Source organism: Euleptes europaea, chromosome 9, assembly GCF_029931775.1.
Source record: "Euleptes europaea isolate rEulEur1 chromosome 9, rEulEur1.hap1, whole genome shotgun sequence".
Taxonomy (NCBI): Eukaryota; Metazoa; Chordata; class Lepidosauria; order Squamata; family Sphaerodactylidae; genus Euleptes; species Euleptes europaea.
Window position 1 is genome coordinate 9,561,199 of NC_079320.1, and position 25,452 is coordinate 9,586,650.

Here is a 25,452-nt window from a genome sequence, read left to right on the forward strand (position 1 = left end):
ATGGGATGTGGTACTTCTGGACAAAACAAAATGTTGGCAGATTCAGAGAAAGGTGAGTCACTGATCTCCTTTTCCTACCATTTTCTTATGCTCCTTCTGCACAAACCTGGATAAATGTCAAGGTGTTTTCCCCAATATTTTTCTAACCACTAGTCCAGATGTTGCCAGAAGCATCTCCCCAAGGTAAATTAACTGATTCTATTCATCCTTCTCACTGTATCGAATTGTAAACTGAATGGTCCAATAAAAAAAGCAGCAGATACAGGACACCCACAGACCTGGTATCCATATACTCAGATGCTTGTCCCAGTACACAGAAAAATATGACTTTGTAAATAAACTTGTGGAAAAATCTTGTCCACCCAAGTGGGGACTTGGGACAGGTGTGGGGTTTTCTGAACTCCCAGGAACCAACTCCTCCGCTTTTTTTGCCATCAAGTCACAATCGACTTATGGTGACCCTGTAGGGTTTTTAAGGGGAAAGACTAAGAGAGATGGTTTGCCATTGCCTGCCTCTGCGTAACAACCCTGGGTTTCCTTGGTGGTCTCCCATGCAAGTACTAACCAGGACCAACTCTGCTTAGCTTTTGAGATCTGACAAGATCGAACTATCCTGGGCTATCCAGGTCAGCTCCCTCTAAAAAAATTTTTTAAATAGGAGGAGACTTTGGGGAGAGGGGGGATTACTCAGTGGTTCTCCTCCAATAACTGCCTGTCCTTACAACTTGGATTAAGGGCTGGGGTGCAGTATACTGTATTGACAGCCATTAAAACTTTCCCCTTCCTCCTTCCTCCACTGAACAATAGCGCTCTGTTTGCAAGGGTGGGACAGGTACCTTTGCTCCTCAACTTGTTCTGAACTTCTGAAATAGGGTTGCCAGGTCACTTAGGTTGGCAGGCAATTGCCCGCCAATCCATTGCCTGGCTGGGAAGCGGGGATCACGTGTGCGCGGCCCCACCGATGCGATCGCGTAACTTCTGCTTTACACCCGGAAGCGCCACATCACAACAGGCCTTTTACCACTCAAACTCCCAGTAGGGTTGCCAATATTTGTTGTTGGTCATGAGCATTGGTCATGAGCCATTGGTCATGAGCCATGAATGCAAGGTCTTTATTCAGCCCAGGTCAATGCATTGACTTTAGTTTGAATATCAACTGTAATTCAGCAGTTTCTCTTTCCAATCTCCCTTTGACTAAAGACCTTGCATTCATGGCTCATGACCAATGCGGATTTCTCCACACCCATCTCTCCCCTGGACATCCCAGACTCTTCTGCACACCACACCTCATCCCATCACGCCTGCTATTCACATTGACATACTGTGAACATTGACATACGAATGCTTGTCTGAATTCACTCTTCTCTACTTAAAGACAGATGGATTCACATTCTAGCTGTATCTGAAGAAGTGAGCTGTGGCTCACGAAAGCTCATACCCTGCCAGAAAATATTTTGTTAGTCTTTAAGGTGCTACTGGACTCTTGCCCTTTTCTACTGATGTATTAAGAGTTTGAAAACGTTATAAAAAACACTGTTCGCACTTTGTTTGGCCCCTTTAGCTGCGAAGACGTCTCCCAACCATTTATAAGGCGTGGCATCCAAAAACCCTTTTAAAGCGATGTTTTTTACAACGTTTTCAAACTCTTAATCCATCGCTGGGAATACAAATAATTCACAGTGGGTAGTCGTGTTAGTCTTTCTGCAGTAGTAGAAAAGGGCAAGACTCCAGCAGCACCTTAAAAACTCACAAAAAACATTTTCTGGTAGGGTATGAGCTTTCGTGAGCCACAGCTCACGAATTTTACAGTGGGTAGCTGTGTTAGTCTGTCTGCAGTAGTAGAAAAGGGCAAGAGTCCAGTCGCACCTTAAAGACTAACAAGAATATTTTCTGGTAGGGTATGAGCTTTCGTGAGCCGCAGCTCACTTCTTCAGATTCTTCACATTCTAGCTGTATCTGAAGAAGGGAGTTGTGGCTCACGAAAGCTCATACCCTACCAGAAAATATTCTTGTTAGTCTTTAAGGTGCGACTGGACTCTTGCCCTTTTCTACTACTGCAGACAGACTAACACGGCGACCCACCGGGAATCAACTGAGCCATCACCTGTCTTTTAAAACCAAAACATTCCGCTTGAAGCATGGTGCAGTGGTTAGAGAGCTGAGGTTCCGTCCAATGAGAACACGGAGCCTTCCCATCAGTCTTCCCTATCAGTCTTCCCATTGGATTGTTTCAACCAATGAGACAATGCGGTACCAACCGGGCGCTTGGCTTTTGTTTCAAATGCCAGAATGCTTTCCGTTTACCGGCCAAATATTTACAGTTGGCGGTTATGCAGAAGAGAAGCCCGACATCTGGGCACGGCAGGGCCAGCCCACCTGTCATCTGTCATTGCGAGGGAGATGGACAAAGAGCACCTCAAAAAGGGTTTTGATCCTATTGTACTATGGCCGAACGATGTTGTGTGATCCGCTCCCAAGAGGGCAGCTTTGCATGTTGTAAAACAATTAGTAATCATAGGTATTATTTCGTTGAAGGAGGCGAGGCGTCCCAGCGGCGGGGCAAAGCCTGTTTGAGAGCCAGCGTGGTGCGGTGGTTAAGAGCGGTGGTTTGGAGCGGTGGACTCTGATCTGGAGAACCGGGTTGGGTTCCCCACTCCTCCACATGAGCGGTGGAGGCTCATCTTGATATGCCTGTATTATTGTATTAATTCCCAATGACAATAACGCAGTAGGAGGTTGAGAGTTGCTATTACAACTGATCTCCAACTGATAGAGATCAGTTCCCCTGGAGAAAATGGCCACTTTGGCAATTGGACTCTATGGCATTGACGTCCCTCCCCTCCCCAAACCCCGCCCTCCTCAGGCTCCTCCCTGAAAATCTCCAGGTATTTCCCAACCTGGACCTGGCAACCCTATGCAATCCTGTTAAAGACACAGAAGTGCAGGCAGAAAAAGAACATGCCTACATAGGCTTGCCAACCTCCAGATAGGACCTGGAGACCTCCTGGAATTGATATGCCTGTATTATTGTATTAATTCCCAATGACAATAACACAGTAGGAGGTTGAGAGTTCAAAGCAGTCTGTTTATTAGGCCCAATAGACACACCGGGTGAGAACTGCCCCAAATATGCAGGACAATTCACACACCCGAACAAAGGATTGCAACAACGTTTATAACTTCTGGTCAGGGGTGGGACAAATATGTGATATAGTGCGTAGAGACACAAAGACGCAATAATGGACACATTTGGATTAGCACAACCTATCAGTGTGGTTTTGAGGCGTGGATTTAGGGGGCTACACGATCTGTAATGGAGAAGCGAAACTTAACTTCTTAACGGACACCCTTAAATCCCTGCCTTGGGCCTCATTACAGTGGCTAGCTGTACCAGGCCTGCAAGGTGCCTCTCACTGGCACCTGATTCATAATGGCTGCTAGTTTATGCTAACTCAGTGATCACACAGGAGTGAATAGGAACCAAAGAATCATACTTGACCCCTTATACATGGGGCATTGCCATTATATATGTGTGCAGAATATGGTATTGTGCTAGATGCTAACCCTTATGCCCCGGGCTTAGCATCTTTATAAGTGTGAGTATGCGGACTGAGTATAAAAGCACACATTCCCAATAACAATGAAGATTATAGGCATTACAATCTGGAGAACTGGGCTGGTTTCCCCACTCCTCCACATGGAGCCAGCTGGGTGGCCTTGGGCTAGTCACCCTCTCTCAGCCCCACCTACCTCACCGGGTGTCTGTTGTGGGGAGAGAAAGGGAAGGTGATTGTCAGCCGGATTGATTCTTCCTTAAGTGGTCGAGAAAGTCAGCATATAAAAACAAACTCTTCTTCTTTGTGGAGGGACTGGCATTGCAGCTCCGCTGCTCCCTCTCCTTTCTTGCCTCAGGCTCAGAGGCAGTATTGTACAGCAGTTAGAGTGCCGGACTAGGACTGGGGACGAGGGTTGCCAACCTCCAGGTACTCAATCAAAAAAACAACACACTAATTATTAATCAAATACAGTGTATTAATAACAAAGTTACAAGAATGAAGAACATACCTCACTAACTAGAGCATGCAAAAAGAACAAGTGCAAAATACAAGAGATACTGAACAAAACAATCACTATAATTATGGGGAAATTTGGGGTTCAAATCCCTGCTGTGAAGTCTACTGGGTGAGCTTATGTCAATCCCACATTTTCATTTTTGCATGCATCACAACCATCTTGTGGAGATAACGCATGGGAGGTTTGCCTTGGATGTGCGGCTCTCTAAATGTACATTTCCCCCAGCCAAATTCTCAAAACTCAAAAATAAGCCCCCATGCAGAGTTTTGAGAATTCAGATGGGGAAAATGTGCATCTAGAGAGTGGCAAATCCAAGGCAAAACCTCCTTTGGGCGAAACCTCCAGGTACTAGCTGGAGATCAGTTGTAATAGTGGGAGATCTCCAGCTAGTACCTGGAGGTTGGCAACCCTACTTCTGAACTTTAAAAAACAACCTTGAAGGCTAATGCAGGAAAGTAGGAAGAGACCGTGTCCTCAGTGTCTTTTTATATGTCACAGCCTTTAAATCTGCTGTCCTGATCCAAAGATGGTACCGACGCTACATGGCCCGGCTCGAAATGCGCCGAAGATGCACGTGGCGCATCTTTCAATCCATAGAGTACTCAGGAGAACAGGATCATCTCAAGGTACGTAAAGGTGTCTGTTAGGACTGCCAACATTGCCTCAGAAAATGCTGGGAGGTTTTTGAGGAGGGTGGAGTTTGGTAGGGTGGCCTCTTCACCTCCGGTGGGAGGTTTTTGGGGTGGAGCCTGAGGAGGACGGGGTTTGGGGAGGGGAGGGACTTCAATGCCATAGAGTCCAATTGCCAAAGGGGCCATTTTCTCCAGGGGAACTGATCTCTATTGGCTGGAGATAGGGTTGCTAGTTCTGAGGAAATACCTGGAGATTTTTTTTGGGGGGGGGGAGCCTGAGGAGGGTGTGTTTTGGGGAGGGGAGGGACTTCAATGCCATAGAGTATAATTGCCAAAGTGGCCATTTTCTCCAGATGATCTCTATCAGCTAGAGGTCAGTTGTAATAGCAGATCTCCAGCTAGTACCTGGAGGTTGGGAACCCTAGAGTTTGGGGATAATGTGATGTCACTTCCGGGCGATGCTCTAGGAATTTCCCCACTCTTTGTGGTAATGGCATAGCAAAATGGGGAAATTCCTACAGTGTCATTATGGAGGCCATTTCCCAGCCATTTTTTCCCCTCCCGGTCCTCAATTTCTTAAGGGTGGAGGACTGGAACCAAGGGCAGGGGTTTACATGCTGCCAGTGGGCAAATGCCAAGCCTAGAGCCTTTTTTGCTCAACCTCCCTCATTGCCTCTACTTACTGCAGCACCTATTCCACATGGCTTTTCCCCTTGCAGGCCCAATAAATAGGGTTGCCACTTTGGCAATTGGACTCTATGGCATTGAAGTGCCTCCCCTCCTCAAACCCTGCCCTCCTCAGGCTCTGCCCCAAAAACCTTCCACTATTACAACTGATCTCCAGCCGACAGAGATCAGTTCACCTGGAGAAAATGGCTGCTTTGGCCATTGGACTCTATGGCATTGAAGTCCCTCCCCTCCTCAAACCCTGCCTTCCTCAGGCTCCGCCCCTAAAATCTCCAGGTATTTCCTAACCCAGAGCTGGCAACCCTACTTATGACATGAAAGCAGGGGTCACCACAGGCAAGACACTACCAAAGTAGAGGAAGAAGATGCAACCCTGGTCCATAGAATATGCAATGACTTCTTTCTTCTCCTCTTCTGCAGCTCAACTATTTCTTTGACTACCTTGTGGACCACTTCACGCCAAGCAACAGTAAAGAGAGTAAGCCTACCTGTGGTGCTAAATAATGTGTTTGGTTAACATTATATGGCATGGAAGTAAATAAGAAGCAAAGAAGAGAAAAAGAAGAGTTGGTTTTTATATGCTGATTTTCTCTACATTTTAAGGAGAATCAAACCAGTTTACATTCTCCTTCCCTTCCTCTCCCCATAACAGACACCCTGTGAGGTGGGTGGGGCTGAGAGAGCTCTAAGAGAGCTGTGACTAGCCCAAGGTCACCCAGCTGGCTTCATGTGTAGGAGTGGGGAAACCAACCCGGTTCTCCAGATTAGACTCCACCAGCTAACCACTACACCAAGTTGGCAGCCATCACCACATCCTGGGGCAGGGAGTTCCCCAGTTTAACTATGCAGTGTGTGAAGGAATACTTCCTGTTGTCTGTTTTGAATCTCTCACCCTCTGGCTTCAGCAGATGACCACCCATTCCAGTATTTTGAGAGAAGGGGAAAAGCTTCTCCCTATCCACTCTCTCCATATAGACCTCTAAATTGTATAGACATCTGTCATGTCTCCCCTTCACAGCCTTCTCGCTAATCTAAACAGCCCAACTCAGAAGCTATGCAGGGTTGGTACTTGGAAGGGAGACCACCAAGGGAGGCTCTGCAGAGGAAGGCAAGGGCAAACCACCTCTGCTTCTCACTTGCCTTGAAAGCTCCTTGCTGGGATCGCCATAAGTCGGCTGTGACTTGATGGCACTTTACACACACCCACAGAGTCCTGACGGGGTGGAATGGACTGATGCCGGTGAAGGTGCTATTTGAAAATTATTGTCTAGGTAAACAGCAACCCTCAAGTTAAAACTAAACCACAACTAGCACTTCAGGGACAGAAGATCTAACCCAGCCAGCTCCTTGCAGAGCTGATTTTCTACTTGTAGGGAGTTGTTGTTGTTTTAAATAGGGGAACAATTAAAAAAATGGAATCCTTCACCTGGAGCCTGAAGATGCCTGATCCATTCTGACCACCTCATTCTGTTACGTGGGTCTCTGTTTTTTAAAAATGAGTTTTTAACAGTTTTCATCAACATTACTGAAGTATTGTCTTGATTTCAAACTGCCTTTCTTTTCTTTCTCTCCCAGGGGATTTCATTAACCGTGTTTTGTCAGAGAGCGATATTCCTAAAGATCCCAAGTTGGAGAAAGCCTGTAACTATGAATCAATCCAGGTGCCAGATGACTACGAGGGGGCCCGTCTTTCCTTCCCTCTCTCGACGGATGATGCCACTGCCTTACTGGAAGCATTCCAACAAGGACAAGTAAGTATCTCAGGTGGGTGACCTTGGGCTAGTCACAGTTCTCTTAGAGTTCTCTCAGCCCCACCTATCTCACAGGGTGTCTGTTGCGGGGAGGGGAAGGAAAGGTGATTGTAAGCCAGGTTGATTCCTCCTTAAGTGGTAGAGAAAGTCGGCATATAAAAACCAACTCTTCTTCTTTTTCACCTGGAGGTTGGTAACCCCATATGTACGATATTGCATGTAGATACTTTTTCAATGCATGGGTTTCAGTTGTCTGGCTGCCACATGACATAATGGCAGTTGGTAGCCTTATATCTTTGGAGAAAGGTATATATTACTTAATAAATAACAAGCAGACAAATTAGCTCCCAAGCTGCTGTATTCTTGCCAGGGACCCTGCTGCCTCTCAAGGCCTTCTGTGACTTTTTCACTTTTTCCCAGTAGAAGCTCCATGCGCATTACGTCCTAAGACTCTTTCACGAGACCCTGAAGCATCTCTCTCAGCTGCCAAATATCAGCAACGTCTCCACCTGCTACAGCGAGGAGATCACCGTGTGCGGTAAGGAGCGTCGTCGTTGCTCACAGTGGAATTAATTTTGTCCCGTCCAGGTACGGGGCACTTCCCAATGTGGTTTAGAGGCAAACAATGATTCCCACAAGCCCTTCACAATGGCCAAACCATGATCTGGCTGTTATAACTGAACTGGGGTGAGAGAAAGCTGGGTATTTAAAGCTGAAAGGAGCTGGAACTGAGGTTGATGCCTTTGGGGAGATGGACAGGTTACTGTCTGGGCATCAAATGCAGAAGTCAATGGTCTTTTATGCAGGGGCACTTTGACTTACTTTCTCTGCCGATCCGACTTGGTTTTTCGTTGGGGTTAGGCATGAGTTTTCCGTCCCTTAGAGACGACCCCGCACCCAGCCCGCACAATGTCCGGGTCTTCCCGATCCTGTTGTAACGTGATTCTTTGATCACCCCTGAGATCAGCCTGGGTCAAATTGTCCCCATTTCCATGCGTAAGCCAAACCACGGGGAGAGGAGAGCTGGGGGGGTGACATTTTTTTCACAGTAAGCACTACAGCCAATTACAAAGCAGCGTTTTCAAGGGGCGGGGACTCAAGACGCTTCCGGATTTCTGCTGGTGATTCTGCAGTACTCTGGAAACCCCAGGACTTTCTCCAGGGCAAACAACAGCTTGCATAGTATTTTAAGGATTCGGGACAGAAAAGTGTGGGTCAAGAGAGCCTCAAACCCCAGGTAAAACTCCCATGCTTAAAAGACCAATGGCCTGCTGTAGGTGTACCTGTTCGCCCCCGCTTATATTCTGTTTGTGTATTTGTAAATTAAGCAAATGTTGTGAACTGCTGTAAGGCTCCGGTGCTGTCTCATCTAAAGGAAATGGAGCATTGTAACTTCTCACTAGTGCCTGAACTGATCATGCTCCATGCCTCTAAAGGAGAAACCCTCACTAAATTGACTGGTTGGTGTTGTTGTTTTTCTTTATTATTAGGAGATTTGCATGGCCAGCTGAATGACTTGTTTCTGATATTTTACAAGGTATGTACCACATGCTGGTAAACGTTATATGCACAGTTAACTGCCAAATATGGTGGAAAGTGCCATCAAGTGGCAGCCGACTTATGGTGACCCCGTAGGGATTTCAAGGCAAGAGACGTTCAGAGGTGGTTTGCCATTGCCTGCCTCCGTGTGGGCTGAGAGAGTTCTGGGAGAACTGTGACTGGCCCAAGGTGAAGGTCACCCAGCAGGCTTCATGTGGGGGAGTGGGGAAACCAACCCAGTTCACCAGATTAGAGTCCGCTGGTCTTAACTACTATACCACACTGGCTCGCTTATCTGCCAAACAGATAACATAAATAACTACTTCCAATTCCACAACACGAAAATCTAAATTTTGTACGCAGAACAAATGATCAAATTCCACAGAGCTTTGTTGTGGAGTTCAGCTGATAAGGAGAGTTACCAAGTCGTAACCTAAAGGTTTCTTTTGTGCCTTTTGAGTCAGGAAATGATTCCTTCTCCCGCGAACCAGGTTCTTATGAACTTTCCTCCCTGTGATTTGGGACAAGAAAGGGCCTTTTCTGTGGTGGCACCCAGGCATTATTATTATTATGATTATCAACCACATACAAAACGTACAAAAGATGCTTTAAATTTACCCTGTAGAGTGCTGGACGGCTTTATCTTATCACTAGGGCTGCCAGCTTCATGTTGGGAAATACCTGGAGGTTTTTGGGGTGGAGCCTGAGGAGGGTGGGGTTTGGGGAAGGGAGGGACTTCAATGCCATAGAGTCCAATTGCCAAAGTGGCCATTTTCTCCAGGGGAACTGATCTCTATCAGCTGGAGATCAGTTGTAATAGTGGGAGATCTCCAGCTAGTACCTGGAGGTTGGCAACCCTAATAACTCTTACAGGGACTTTCCCCCTCCGTTTTCCATCACGGAATCTCAAGGACAGAATAAGCTCTAGAGGTTTTGTTCACTCACGAAATCCTTTTATCCTGTTCTTTTGAAATTACTTCTCAAAGAAACACATTTCTTTTCCTTTTCCTGTGAATTTATACAGAACGGCCTTCCCTCTCCAGCAAAGAAATACGTGTTCAACGGTGACTTTGTGGACAGGGGCAAACAGTCCATTGAGATCTTGATCGTTCTTTTCGCCTTCCTCTTAATTTATCCAAAGGAGGTCCACCTGAACCGAGGAAACCACGAGGACTATATGATCAACTTACGGTATGGCATCCGTAGCTCAGTGGTAGAGCATCTGCTTGGCATGCAGAAGGTCCCAGGTTCAATCCCTGGCATCTCCAGTTAAAAGGACCAGGCAAGTAGGTGATGTGAAAGACCTCTGCCTGAGACCCTGGAGAGCCGCTGCTAGTCTGAGTAGACAATACTGACTTTGATGGACCAAGTACACAGAGTACTGTATTCAGTTTTGGGCACCGCAATTTAAGAAGGATATAAACAAGCTGGAATGTATCCAGAGGAGGGCAACAAAAATGGTGAGGGGTCTGGAGTCCAAGTCCTATGAGGAAAGGTTAAAGGAGCTGAGTATGTTTAGCCTGAAGAGGAGAAGACTGAGAGGTGATATGATAACCATCTTCAAGTACTTGAAGGGCTGTCATATAGAGGATGGTGCTGAGTTGTTTTCTGTTGCCCCGAAGGTCGGACCAGAACCAACATGTTGAAATTAAATCAAAAGAGTTTCCGTCTAGACATTAGGAAGAATTTTCTAACAGAGCGGTTCCTCAGTGGAACAGGCTTCCTTGGGAGATGGTGAGCTCTCCTTCCCTGGAGGTTTTTAAGCAGAGGCTAGATGGCCATCTGTCAGCAATGCTGATTCTGTGACCTTAGGCAGATGATGAGAGGGGAGGGCACCTTGGCCATCTTCTGGGCATGGAATAGGGGTCACGGGGAGTGTGTGGGGGGAGGTAGTTGTGAATGTCCTGCATTGTGCAGGGGGTTGGACTAGATGACCCTGGTGTTCCCTTCCAACTCTATGTTTCTATTATTCTATGATTCTAAGGGTCTGATTCAGTATGAGGCAGCTCCATGTGTTAATGTGTTCACATCCATTGCAGGGAATCAGGCGCGTTTGGGGAACCTGTAATTTCTGAATAGGTGGTTTTGTTTTTGTTTTTACCAAGCATTTACTTACAGCCATCTCATATCCTTAACCTTTCAGCTATGGGTTCACCAAGGAGGTCATGCGCAAATACAAGGTAAGCGAATCTGGAAATGTGGGTCGTTGTGCATGTTGTAGGGGTTCCCTCCCCCACCCCCAACTGTGTTTCTCATTCTTCCTTATTTTCCCTGCCTTCCTCTGTCTAGGATCATGGGAATAAAATACTGAAACTGCTCCGGCATGTCTTCAGCTGTTTGCCGCTGGCCACCCTGATTGACCAGAAGGTTTTAATTGTACATGGGGGGGTGTCAGACACCACTGATTTGGAAGTGCTGGCCAGGATCGACAGGCATAAGGTACACATGCTTTGGGATCCTTTCACAGATACCTTAAAAAACCACGAATGTCATATGACATGCTTCCAACTTCCCCATGTGGTGAGAAAGTTCAGGGGAAAGACACATTCATTGTGGTGGGTTTCCATTGCATGAGAGCAAGCTGTATTGGTGGGGCGCTGCCAGCATGGTGTAATGGTTAAGAGCGGTGGTTTGGAGCAGTGGAGTCTGATCTGGAGAACGGGGTTTGATTCCCCACTCCTCCACATGAGCGGCGGAGGCTAATCTGGTGAACTGGATTTGTTTCCCCACTCCTCCACACGAAGCCAGCTGGGTGACCTTGGGCTAGTCACACCCTCTCAGCCTAGGGTTGCCAACCTCCAGGTAATAGCAGAAGATCTCCTGCTAGTACAACTGATCTCCAGTTGATAGAGATCAGTTCACCTGGAGAAAATGGCCGCTTTGGCTATTGGACTCTATGGCATTTAAGTCCCTCCCCCCAAACCTCGCCCTCCTCAGGCTCCACCCCAAAAATCTCCCACCAATGGCGAAGAGGGACATGGCAACCCTATCTCAGCCCCACCTACCTCACAGGGTATCTGTTGGGAGGGGAAGGGAAGGTGATTGTAAGCCAGTTTGAGTCTCCCTTAAGTGGTAGAGAAAGTTGGCATATAAAAAAAACAACTCCTTCTTCTTCAAACACCAATGGATTAATGTTATCTGTATTTGTGGATCCTCAACTCTGGAGGCCTTGCCTCGCTACATCCTATTTTGCCCATTGTATGCAGGGCCCAGGGCTAAATTTTTGGCAGGAATATTATCCAGCGTTAATACTCACTCGGATGCAGAGAAAATTATATTTCTGTTATCTGATATTGATGCATATGCATCATATAGAGTCTCTTTGCTTGCTCTTGCAGCAAAGACAATAAGGTCTTAACATGGTATCGGAAGGAGCAGCTACTTATCTTTTAAACTGAAATATTTTAGTATATTTCATTATTTAATATTTTACTTGCGAATCCATTGCATTTGTATTATTATTTATTTGTTTTAATAAATTGTGATGGCCAATGGCTATATTCAATTAAAAAAAATTTATACTTTCATTGCATGAGAGAGCTCTGGAGGCTTCTGGGACCTTCGTACTGTTTGCTTTCTTTACAAATATACAAGCTCTGATCGAGCGCAGCAGATATTCTGCCCCATATCAGATCTCTAGGGAGGGACCCTTTGCCTTCGGCTCAGAGCTCCGTCCCTCTGCTCCGACCTAACTGCACATTACACAATCCTTGGGTTGTGCCCAGGACCACCACAAGGACTTTTAGTTTGTTACGCACTGCGACTTCCCCACTGGGAACTCAGTGCCAAGGTATGCACAGGTCCAATTCTAATCATCGTTTGTGGAGAGAGGGTACATAAGCCCCCCCACACACACACCATTTCCCTGACTTAAAACAGTCCAAGGAAGCCACCACATGCCCCATTGGGAAAAATGAATGTACACCCCAACCGTACACGTAAACCCTCCGGCAGAAACCTAAGAGCCAGTGTGGTGTAGTGGTTAAGAGCGGTGGTTTGGAACGGTGGAGTCTGATCTGGAGAACCAGTTTCGATTCCCCAATCCTCCACATGAGCTAATCTGGTGAACTGGATTTATTTCCCTGCTCCTCCACATGAAGCCATCTGGGTGACCTTGGGCTAGTCACCGCTCTCCTAGAGCTCTCTCAGCCCCACCTACCTCACAGGGTGTCTGTTGTGGGGAGGGGAAGGGAAGGTGATTGTAAGCCGGTTTGAGTCTCTCTTAAGTGGTAGAGAAAGTTGGCATATAAAAACCAACTGTTCGTCTTCTTAAAAGGAGCCATTATCTGGAAATAAAACCATCAATAAATAGGATTGCCAACCTCCAGGTACTTGCTGGAGATCTCCCTCTATTACAACTGATTTCCAGCTGATAGAGATCAGTTCATCTGGAGAAAATGACCACTTTGGCAATTGGACTCTATGGCATTGAAGTCCCTCTCCTCCCCAAACCCCTCCCTCCTCAGGCTCTGCTCCAAAATCCTCCCGCCGGTGATGAAGAGGGACCTGGCAACCCGACTCATGACCCTGTATTCAGAATCTCTCTCTGTGTGTCTCTCTCCCTCCCTCTTTTCCCATGTTAGGTTTTCTCTTTGTTAACCCAGAAGAGAAAAAGTGAGAAACTCCTGCGTCTCAAAGAAGCTGGCCTGACTAGCTTTTCGGATGCTTCGCACCATTCAGAGATTTCCAGGCGGGTGCAGCAGTCAGTCCAGGAAGAGCTGCGGTCATGCCGAAGGCTGGCAGGCCTGGCCGAGCCCCCCATGGCCGGCTCTCCCTTGACCTCCATGTCAGAGCTGGATACGAAATCCTGTGAATCCGTTGAAATGGACGACAGCGAGATCAAGCAGGTAGGTTGGATTCCATCCAAGCAGCTCACGCCTCAGGGGTCATCGTGAGTAGGGTTGCCAGGTACGTCTTCGCCCCCGGCGGGAGGTTTCTGGGTCATTTCTTTAAAATTACGTTAAAAGGATTTCATTACTGAGTACATACGAATTGGGTGGGTCTATGTATTTATTTTCTTATGTCCTAACTGGAGGTATTGTCTATCTTATTGGGTGGGTCTATGTATTTATTTTCTTATGTCCTTACTGGAGTTATTGTCTATCTTATTGTTTATATTTGTAATATTATAATGTTTTAAGTCCTTTAAGATTTTATCATGTTTTAATGTTGTTTTATCTTTTATGTATTCCTCATGCTCAAGATCTTTGGTCCTATGAGCCTAATAATAAAGGAAAGGTATTGTCTTCTCTGATTGGCAGTAGCTCTGCAGTTGGGTTACCAAATAGGGTTGCCAACCTCCAGGTACTAGCTGGAGATTTCCTGCTATTATAACTGATCTTCAGCTGATAGAGATCAGTTCACCTGGAAAAAATGGCCTCTTTAGCAATTGGACTCTATGGCATTGAAGTCCCTCCCCTCTCCAAACCCTGCCCTCCTCAGGCTCTGTCCCAAAAACCTCCCGCTGGTGGTGAAGAGGGACTTGGCAACCCTAATGCCAACTCTGGGTTGGGAAATTCATGGAAATTTGGGGGTGGAGTCTGAGGAGGGCAGGGTTTGGGGAACGGAGTGACTTCCGCAGGCTACAATGCCATAGAGTCTACCCTCTAAAGCAGCCATTTTCTCCAGGGGAACTGATCTCTGTAGCTTGGAGATCAGTTGTAATTCCAGGGCCCCGAGGTTGGCAACCTTACTCTGTAAGGTACAGATATAACACATCACATGGTTGTTGTTTTTTAATTATAGTTCATTTGTGAAGTTAGAATTGAGCTCACAAAACAATCACTTGAATCCTGGTTTGCCTCCACCAAAGTGTCATTGCCTGCGGCTTGTAAGGGTGTTGCCAAAGAACAAACCGGGGTTAAGCCATCAGGTTTGTGTTCGGGCATCATGCGAAACTGTAGTTAAAGGAGGAATATCTGTGAGGGGATTACCTGGGGAGTTTGTTTTGTTGGTTTTAAGTTGTAATGTTTTATTTGTGAATCGTAAGCTACCTTGAGCCACAAGGCAAAGTGCTCAAGGGCAGTCAGTCCTTGAGCATTTAGAAAGGATGGATCTGATCACTAAGAGCCAGCATGGGTTTTCTCAAGAATAAGTCATGTCAGACTAATCTTATCTCCTTTTTTGAGAAAGTTACTACCTTGTTGGATCAGGGGAATACTGTAGACATAGTTTATCTAGATTTCAGTAAGGCTTTTGATAAGGTTCCACATAGTATTCTAGTTGACAAATTGGGAAAATGTGGGTTAGATCCTATTATTGTTAGATGGATCTGCAACTGGTTGACAGATCGTACCCAAAAAGTGCTAGTTAATGGTTCCTCGTCCACTTGGAGAGAAGTGACTAGTGGAGTTCCTCAGGGATCTGTGCTGGGCCCTGTGTTGTTCAACATCTTTATAAATGATTTGGATGAAGGAATAGAGGGGATGCTTATTAAATTTGCAGATGATACTAAATTGGGAGGGGTAGCAAATACGGTAGAAGACAGAGCCAAGATGCAGGATGATCTTGACAGGCTGGAGAAGTGGGCTAGAACTAATAAAATGCACTTCAACAAAGACAAATGTAAAGTTCTTCATTTAGGTAGGAAAAATCAATTGCATAATTATAGGATGGGGGAGACTTGTCTGAGCAGTAGTGTGTGTGAAAAGGACTTTGGAGTCTTAGTAGACCAAACACTGAACATGAGTCAGCAGTGTGATGCTGTAACTAAAAAGGCAAACGCAGTCTTGGGCTGCATCAACAGAAGTATAGTGTCCAGATCACGCGAAGTGATGGTATCGCTTTACTCTGCTCTGGTTAGACCTCAACTAGAGTACTGTGTTCAGTTTTTGGCACCACAGAGGAGGGCAACAAAGATGATGAGGCATCTGGTGAACAAGTCCTATGAGGAAAGGTTGAAGGAACTGGGTATGTTTAGCCTGAAGAGGAGAAGATTGAGAGGGGATATGATAACCATGTTCAAGTACTTGAGGGGCTGTCATATAGAGGAGGGTGCCGAGTTGTTTTCTGTTGCCCCAGAAGGTCGGACCAGAACCAACGGGTTGAAATTAAATCAAAAGAGTTTCCGTCTAGACATTAGGAAGAATTTTCTAACAGAGCGGTTCCAGTGGAACAAGCTTCCTCAGGAGCTGGTAAGCTGTCCTTCCCTGGAAGTTTTTAAGAAGAGGTTAGATGGCCACCTGTCAGCAATGCTGATTCTGTGATCTTAGGCAGGTAATGAGAGGGAGGGCATCTTGGCCATCTTCTGGTCACGTGGTGTGTGGGGGGGAGGTAGTTGTGAATTTCCTGCATTGTGCAGGGGGTTGGACTTGATGACCCTTATGGTCCCTTCCAACTCTATGATTCTATGAATATAAATATTTTGATAATTAAACGACTGTGGTTAATAATGAATCAACTTCAGATCATGGTTTCGCATCCTGGTAGGATGGACCCTAACTAACCATAGTTAGGGCTCTACTAACAGGTGCCTGCGTGCAGACAATCATGCTAACCATGGTTTGTTTAATGAAACTGGTTTCATACAGTATCTGAACGGAGGCCGTGACTTGAAGACACCCAAAATTACAGCTTCCCAACTGTACCCGGGTTAATGTTACCTATATTTCTGCTGTAGTCTGTAGAAAACCCAGATGTGGCTCAATTTAAATTCAACGCTGGGGAAAGGGGCAGAATATTCTAGAAACTCCGACACCAGTTGAACACATGGATTTCCACGACTGCTGTTGATCTGGTCTTGAGCAAAAGCAGTGTTGATCACGCCTGCCCACCTCTTCAGGTTCTCGACATTCTGTGGAGCGATCCGAGCCCTCAGCCAGGCTGCCGAGTGAACCAAGACAGAGGAGGGGGCTGTTACTTCGGCCCCAACGTGACGGAGAGCGTTCTGCAGAAGCATGGCCTCCAGCTCCTCATCCGCTCCCACGAGTGTAAGGTGGAGGGTTACGAGTTCTGCCACAACCGAAAGGTAGCTCAGCCAGACAGCGGGGAAGTGTGGAGCTTGGGGGGGTGGGAGGGAGAGGATATGTGTTAACGTGACCCGATTGTGAAAGTATTGTTAATTGTGAGCAGGGCCAGTCCCAGGTTTTTGGAGACCCCAGGCAGAGAGTTCCCACCGCCCCCCTAACCTCCTCTACCCATCATAGGGTTGCCAGATCCCTCTTTGCCACCGGTGGGAGGTTTTTTGGGCAGAGCCTGAGGAGGGAGGGGTTTGGGGAGGGGAGGGACGTCAACGCCATAGAGCCCAATTGCCAAAGTGGCTATTTTCTCCAGGGGAACTGATCTCTATCTGCTGGAGATCAGTTGTAATAGCAGGAGATCCCCAGCTACTACCTGGAGGTTGGCGACCCTAGTGCTACCATGGGAGGAAGAGTTGGACGCTCCACATCAAAAAGGTCTAAATTTCAGTCTTTACATTCTCCAGCTAGAAGGAGAGGAATTTTGGCATAGTGGCTGGAGTATAGGATTTGGATGTCCCGAGGTCAAATCCATCCTCACTAGATGATCTTGAGACAGTTACTGAAGGCCTAGCTACAGGACAAGTTCCCAAATCTGCTCTGGGTCTTGTCAAGCTAGGGCTGCCAACCTCTAGGTGGGGTCTGGAGGTCAACTGATTTTGTTGCAACAGTAATCAGTCCCTCAGGATAAAATGGCTGCTTTGGAGGGCGGACTCTATGGCATTCTACTTCAATGCCATAGAGTCCAATTGCCAAAGCAGCCATTTTCCCTAGGTGCACTGATTTCTATCGGCTGGAGATCAGTTGTAACAACAGATCTCCAGCTAGTACCTGGAGATTGGCAACCCTAACCCACCACCAGGCCCTGCTCATACCCTCATTCCTTCCCACCCATTCTCATATCTTCCACTTGCCTGAGTCACCTTTCCCTGCCGGTCGGCGAGACTTGGGATGCCAGCCTCCAGTTGGGGACCTGGGGTTCCCCCAGAAGTACAGCTCATCTCCAGACTACAGAGATCAACTCCCCTGGAGAAAATGGATGCTTTGGAGGGTTGACTCTATGGTATTGTACCCCACTGAGATCCCTGTCCTCCCCAGGCTCCAGAAACAGGATTCATACTGGTTCTTCCTCTGCTCCTTTTTTTTGGGGGGGGGGGAGGAGTCACTTTGATTATCAGGAAGTGCCTAATGAATATTTTGTATATAATGAGGTGGTAAAATTTGTCTTTGTTGTCCAGGTGCTTGGATGCTGTGACTGGGTGGTTGAGACAAAGCCGGCTGAAGCTAAGTCCATCGAAGATGGAGGTCCTGTGGCTCAGCCGGGGCGGCCTTGGGGTGGAGTGCCGACTCCCGGCTCTTGACGGCATGCAGTTAACACCTATGCCTGCTGTCAGGAGCCTGGGTATGACCTTGGATGCCTCCTTATCTATGGAGGCCCAGGTCACAGACACTGCCTGGTCGGCTTTTTTCCATCTCCGCCGGGCCCGGCAGTTGGCGCCCTACCTCTCCCGCCCCGACTTAGCTACAGTGATCCATGCGACGGTCACCTCCAGTCTAGACTACTGTAACTCGCTCTACGTAGGGCTGCCCTTGAAGCTGACACGGAAGTTCCAGCTGGTACAAAATGCTGCGGCGAGACTTCTTACGGGAACCTCACCTCGGGCTCATATTACGCCAGTGCTTAAACAGCTGCACTGGCTCCAGCTGCAATATCGCGTCAGATTCAAGGTGCTGGTTATTACCTTTAAAGCCTTATACAGTCTGGGACCTTCGTATCTGCGGGACTGCCTCTCCTGGTATGTTCCCCAGAGGACTCTTCGTTCAACTAATACCAATCTTTTGGTGGTCCCCGGCCCGAGGAATGTCCGGCTGGCCTTGACCAGGGCCACGGCTTTTTCGGCCCTGGTCCCTGCCTGGTGGAATAGCCTCTCTAGTGAGATCAGGGCCCTGCAGGACCTTAAGGAGTTCCGCAGGGCCTGTAAAACAGAGCTATTCCGCCAGGCTTATGGTTGAGGCCAGCTACAGTTTCATATCTACGATTGCTGACCTCCCCAACCCCCTCACCGTCACAGTGTTTTAATTCCATCTGCCCACCTAGTTAAACCTTTTTACAATTAGAGGTGCCAAAGTAGTTTTAGGATTGGTTTTAGACTTTTCGGGCTATTTTAAATGCTGTTTTAAAAGGTTTTATTGATTAAATGGGTTTTATTCCCCTGTAAGCCGCTCTGAGCCCGGTCTCGGCCAGGGAGAGCAGGGTATTAAATTGAAACAATAAAATAAATAAAATATTGAAAACTGAATAAAGAAGGAGTGCCAATATCTAAAGGTCATGAGTGGACATTATGAATTTTGGAGCGTTAGCAAAGGATCCCAGAAATATGCATTCCAGGTTCGTTTGTTTGAAGCTAATGTGTAGCGAAAACGTTATTTTCGTGTAGAAGAAGGAGTAAGGAAATGTTTCTTGCCAGTGATGTGTAGACATGATATACTTGGGTGGTGGAAAGTGCTGTCACACTGCAGCCGCCTTACGGTGACCCTGTAGGTGACCCTGTAGGGTTTTCAGAGGCGGTTTGCCATTGCCTTCCCCTGGACTTCATAAGAGCATAAGAATATAAGAAAGGCCATGCTGGAGCAGACCAAGGTCCATCAAGTCCAGCATTCTGTTCACACAGAGGCCAACCAGGTGCCTCTAGGAAGCCCACAAACAAGACGACTGCAGCAGCATTATCCTGCCTGTGTCCCACAGCACCTAATAGAATAGGCATGCTCCTGTGATCCTGGAGAGAACATAAGAAAAGCCATGCTGGATCAGACCAAGGACCATCAAGTCCAGCAGTCTGTTCAGTCTGCAGCAGAATTGTCCTGCCTGTGTCCCACAGCACCTAATATAACAGGCATTCTCCTGGAGAGAATAGGTCTGCATCATGACTAGTATCCATTTTTACTAGTAGCCATAAATAACTTCGTCCTCCATAAGAACATAAGGAAAGCCATGCTGGGTCAGACCAAGGGCCATCAAGTCCAGCAGACTGTTCACACAGGGGCCAACCAGGGGCCTCTAGGAAGCCCACAAAGAAGACGACTGCAGCAGCACCATCCTGCCTGTGTTCCACAGCAACTAATATAATAGGCATGCTCCTCTGATCATGGAGAGAATAGGTATGCATCATGACTAGTATCCATTTTGACTACTAGCCATGGATAGCCCTCTCCGCCATGAGCATATCCACTCCACTCTTAAAGCCTTCCAAGTTGGCAGCCATCACCACATCCTGGGGCAGGGAGTTCCACTGTCTTTGTGGTTTCCCATCCAAGTACTAACCAGGGCCAACCCTGCTTGGCTTCCAAGATCCAATGAGATTGGGCTAGCTTGGGCTATCCAGGTCAGGGCATGATATACTTAGTATGGAAAAAGACAGCTAAAAAAATTAAAGATTATTAAAGGCACATGAATAGGACTTGGTTGCTCATTGATTATCTTTGGGGCTGTTTCACTGATTGTAAACCCATGTTACCTGGTTTTTTTTTTAGGTCATCACCATATTTTCGGCTTCAAATTACTACGCTGTTGGCAGTAACAGAGGTGCCTATCTTAAACTGGGACCGGACCTGATCCCTCACTTTGTGCAGTATCAAGGCAACAAGATGGCATCTCAGCTGACCATGACACAAAGGCAAGGTTTCCTTCCTCAGCGTAGAACCCCCCCACCCCAAGGGGATTTTGGCAGCAGTTCTTAGAGGAGGAAACCCCTTTGTCGGGGTGGGGGATCGGGCCTTGCAGGCCAGCAATCTGTAGGGATGCCAGGTCCCTCTTCGCCACTTGCGGGAGATTTTGGGGGCAGAGCCTGAGGAGGGCGGGGTTTGGGGAAGGGAGGGACTTCAATGCCATAGAGTCCAAATTGCCAAAGTGGACATAATAGATAGGCAAAGCTTAACTTTTTTGTGTGTGTCGCAAGTTGGACACCAGGTAGGGTTGCCAACTTTGTTCTGGAAAATTCCTGTACATTGCCTATGGAGAGTGGAATTTGGGGAAGAGTTTCACCTAGAATCTATGGTATACCATAGAGTTTGCCCTCCAAAGTTTGGTTTTCTCCAGGGAAAGTGATCTCTGTAGTCTGGAGATCATTTTTACTTCTGGGAGAACTCCAGGCTTTACCTGGAAGCTAGGGTTGCCAGGCCCCTCTTCGCCACAGGCGGGAGGTTTTTGGGGCGGAGCCTGAGGAGGGCGGGGTTTGGGGAGGGGAGGGACTTCAATGCTGTAGAGTCCAATTGCCACAGCAGCCCCTTTCTCTATGTGAACAGATATCTATCGGCTGGAGATTAGTTGTAATAACAGGAGATCTCCAGCTAGTACCTGGAGGTTGGCAACCCTATGTACCTCAGAAAAGCAAGATTCGAGGCCAGTAGCAGAGTCCGGAGTCAGAAGTGACAGCTATGGGTCTCAGACAAGTGGTGGCCACAGAGGAGGAACTGTTACATATCATTGTTCATCCCAGTTCTTCGGAATACCCCCTCCACGTGGTCTTCCTGCCTATACATATTATCTGACAACTCCTCGTCTCTGTGGAGCTTTTTGCTTGGCTAGATTGAATGCTAACCCTTCTATGGTAATGCAGGGCAGAATTCTGAATATACCATACTCAGACAGGATCTGCCCTTGCTCTTCTGGCTCTATTGACTCATTAGCCCATGCCCTTTTGGAATGCCGCTTTTACGAGGAACTTTGATCGCACTGTATTTCCCCCCTTTTAATATACAAATCCAATGCCTCTGTGACTGACATAATGCCTTTTTTTACTAAGCGATAGGGACCCCAAGGCTACATCGTCAGTGGCAAGATTTGTTTCAGTCCTTATATCCCTCCAACACTAGATATATGCTGCTCGAGATCAATTGATCAAGGAGCTTCTAAGGGATAAAAGGAAAGGTTACATATCACTAGGCCAAGGATCTTCAACATGGTGCCCGAGGGGGATCCTATGGAGAGAGAGTTGCAGAGACTCAAGGGGGAGGAGAGGACTCTGCTCGTTTGGAACCCAGCTTGTAGATTCTGACGGCCGACACAGCTTCTCTTTGGTCGTTTATGCACGGGAGCTTTACCTGAGGTTCGTTGCTCACTGGACCCACACTTTCCTGTTGAGAGTCTCTGCACCAGCAAGTCCCCTCCCCCTTAAATGTTGCTTTGTAATTGGCTTACTTTGTAGAGCTTACTGTGAGAGAAAATCCCCCCAAACCCAATTGCTGCATAAAAAAAGCAAGAAAAAAAAACCCTGAGCAATCTGAAAGGGTGGGGGGAGAAATCCAAGCCTCTGTTTTAAAAAGCCTTTCTTCTGCTCAGAAAGAGCTCTGAGGAAGCATTTGAACCTCCACCTCTTTACACGCTGCTTTGTAATTAAGAGAAACCAAGCTTGCATATCCCGCGCATTGCCTTATGCATGGGGATTTGACCTGGGCTGAGCTCAGGGGAGAGGGAAGAATCGGGTTAACAGATTTGTGAGGGCTGGCAGCGAGGTCATCTGTAATGGACGGAAAACTCATGCATAACTCCAAGGAACAACCGAGACAGAAGGGGGAAAATGTGAGTGAAAGTACCCATGCATGAATGACCTTTGTCCTCCCTGTGATGTGAGCTTCACAGGTAGCTGAACATAAGATGAATGAGCAAGCTGTATGTATGCGCATGGTTCTCGGCTGGTTTTTATGCAGCGGAAATGCTTCCCTCTTCCCCCTAGGATCAGCAGAGTGGAGGAGACGGCCTACCAAGCTCTGAGGGAGAGAATGTTCGCTCACAGGTCAGACCTCACCAGCGCTTTCAACAGCTTCGATAAGAACAAATCAGGTGAGGCTCAGGAAGACGATGATGCTGGGACAAGAGACGTTGCCTGTAGAGTGGGAGTGTCCCAAAGTGCTATTTGGGGGGAAGTACCTCACGGATGGCCGGCCTGCAGAATGGGTCTCAAGAGCTGCCCTCTTCATAGGGTTGAGCAAAAAAAACCCACAGCAGTACTGACCAAAACAGGCTATTCAAAGGGGCACATGCAATAAACAATTGTAATGAAGTGCGTGCACAAAACAGGTAGAAAAACAATAGAAAATACAGTAGTGTAAGTACATATCAAGACACCAACTAGTCCTTGCAAAAAAGTCCCCAAGTAAGTTCATGTATTGCACTCGGGAACGCGGACTTCCTTCTGAGTAGCGATGAGTAGTCCAGTCACGTGTAGGAGAGCCGCTGAGAAGATGCTATTGGCAAGGAATCAAGCTGAGGAATGATCAAAGAATGACAAGAATCCGGTATAATTCTTGTTTCGCCACCGTTCCTCAGATAACGACGTACTTAGATGAATATATCTGGAACGTGTTTTCACTGGTTCCTAAGAATTGCTGGACTCATATGTCCGTTTCATTTGTTTTTTTGGCAGTCCGTGGTATCCGTAACACTCTCCTCCAACACCACATTTCAAAGCAATCTACTTTCTTCCTATCAGCTTTCTTCATTGTCCAGCTTTCATACCCATACATAGTAATAGGGAATACGATGGCATGAATTAACTTGATCTTGGTGGCCAGTGACACATCTTTACACTTCAGAATCTTTCCTAGCTTCTCCGTGGCTTCCCTTCCCAGTCTCAATCTCCTTCTGATTTCTTGGCTGCAGTCTCCCATTTGGTTGATGATGGAGCCAAGGAATAGAAACAATTGAATAATTTCAGTTTCCTCATTGTCAACCTTAAAGTTGAATAATTCTCCTGTAGTCATTACTTTTGTCTTCTTGATGTTACATTCTCCTATAGGTGGCAGCAGACAGGGGTGTGTGTAAAAAGAATTCTTCTCATTGAGGTCTATTAACTTGAGACTGTGACCAGTATGCGCTTTCCTCCTTTTTACCTCACACTGAGCCCTCAGCGTTTTTTCCTTTTCACTGTTGCGCCTTCCACCAGTTCCCCTTACAATACTGTGTTGGTTTTCCTGTCCTAACAGGTGTGATCACTTTAAGCGACTGGGCCACGGCCATTGAATCGGTCCTCCGTTTAGGGCTGCCCTGGAGGATGCTGCGGATACAGCTGGCACCCTGCCTCACCGGCGGGAAGTTGGACTACAACCTGTGGCTGAAAGACATAGCGATGGAGCAGAAGTCCACAAGTCAGGAGGTACCCAAACTAGGGTGTGCCAACCTCCAGGTGGTGGCTGGAGATCTCCTGGGATTACTGCCAATCTCCAGGCGACAGAGATTAGTTTGCCTGGAGAAAATGGCTGCTTTGGAAGGCGGACTCTATGGCATTATACATCACTGAAGTCCCTTCCCAAACCCCGCCCTCCTTGTCTGAACACATGACGCTGCCTTATACTGAATACTGAAAGTTTTTCCTAATGTCCAGCCGGAACCTTTCCTCCTGGGATTTAAACTCATTATTGCGAGTCCTATCCTCTGCTGCCAACAGGAACAGCTCCCTGCCCTCCTCTAAGTGACAGCCCTTCAAATACTTAAGGAGAGCAATCATGTTCTCCCTCAACCTCCTCTTCTCCCGACTGAACATTCCCAACTCCCTCAGCCTTTCCTTGAATGGCTTGGTCTCCAGACCCCCGATCGTCCTCGTTGCTCTCCTCTGAACCGTCTGGAGTCTGTCCACAGCCTTTTTATTATTATAATTCCAAACATGCCTTCAGGCTCAAAAAGGCTGAGGACCCCTGATGTGAAAGTCATGTCAGCAAACATGTAGTTCCATCCTTCATTAACCAAGGTAACAGAAACATGGGGGAGGCATGCAGGAGATTCCAAACCCCTCCCTGGCTAATGCCCCTTCCTCCACCCAAAACCAATTACCGCTCCCCCCCTACCAGCTGAATCCAGTTTCAATTTCAGAGCCTGGCTGGAGGAAAATGATTTAAGATTCCTTTTCTTACGAATTTCTCCAGATGATCAGACATTGAACTAGTCTTATTATTTTTCAATCATAGGTGCCTAATATAGCATAAGCATGGCAGAGGGGGGGGTAATAAACCTCTTTTGTGCGCTAGTGATTGGGGTGGATGTGCAAGACTGATACACAGCTGTCCCGTTTCTTGCAGCGCATCCAGTCGAGCTTGCTGGAAACCATTTACCGAAACCTCCCCAACCTGGAGACTATCTTCAATATCATAGACAGTGATCACTCAGGTAAATGCACTGATTTTCTATAGCAGTGGCGGTCAGAGTTCTTAAAGCTGGATCCAGTTCGGAACTGATGGCAAGCCAGTGTGGTGTAGTGGTTAAGAGTGATGATTTAGAGGTGGACACTGATCTGGAGAACAGCATTTGATTCCCCTCCTCCACATGAGTGGCGGAGGCTAATCTGGGGAACCGGGTTGGTTTCCCCACTCTTACACATGAAGCCAGCTGGGTGACCTTGGGAGAGTCACTCTCTCAGCCCCACCTACCTCACAGGGTATTTGTAGTGGGGAGGGGAAGGGGATTGTAAGCCAGTTTGATTCTTCCTTAAGTGGTAGAGGAAGTCAGCATATAAAAACCAACTACTCCTACTCCTCTTCTTGTCAGAATTCCAAAGGTGCCCACAGGTCCAGAAAGGTAGGGGACCTGTGCAGTAAGCTATAACATTATTTTTTGCCCTGCCCCCCCACCCCCCAGGATTCATCTCTTTTGAAGAGTTCCACCAGACCTGGAAGCTGTTCAGCGCCCACATGCACATTGAGATCTCAGAGAGGAGCATCTGCGACTTGGCCCGCAGCATCGATTTCAACAAAGACGGCAACATCGACTTCAATGAGTTCCTCGAAGCCTTCCGCATCGTCACACACACTCAGAATGCTGACTAA

The 25,452-nt window shown here is 47.2% G+C and overlaps 1 protein-coding gene across 1 annotated transcript; it reads left to right on the top strand.

Annotated features, from left to right (window-relative positions):
• PPEF2 (protein phosphatase with EF-hand domain 2) lies at window positions 1-25,452 on the top strand. Its single transcript, XM_056855916.1, has 17 exons — window positions 1-52; window positions 154-183; window positions 4,573-4,700; window positions 5,814-5,871; window positions 6,969-7,144; window positions 7,568-7,682; window positions 8,635-8,681; window positions 9,708-9,874; window positions 10,827-10,863; window positions 10,973-11,122; window positions 13,267-13,530; window positions 16,464-16,649; window positions 20,170-20,312; window positions 22,371-22,477; window positions 23,620-23,789; window positions 24,709-24,796; window positions 25,265-25,452. Exons 1-17 carry the CDS (start codon window positions 1-3, stop codon window positions 25,450-25,452), a joined length of 2,106 nt encoding a protein of 701 aa, XP_056711894.1.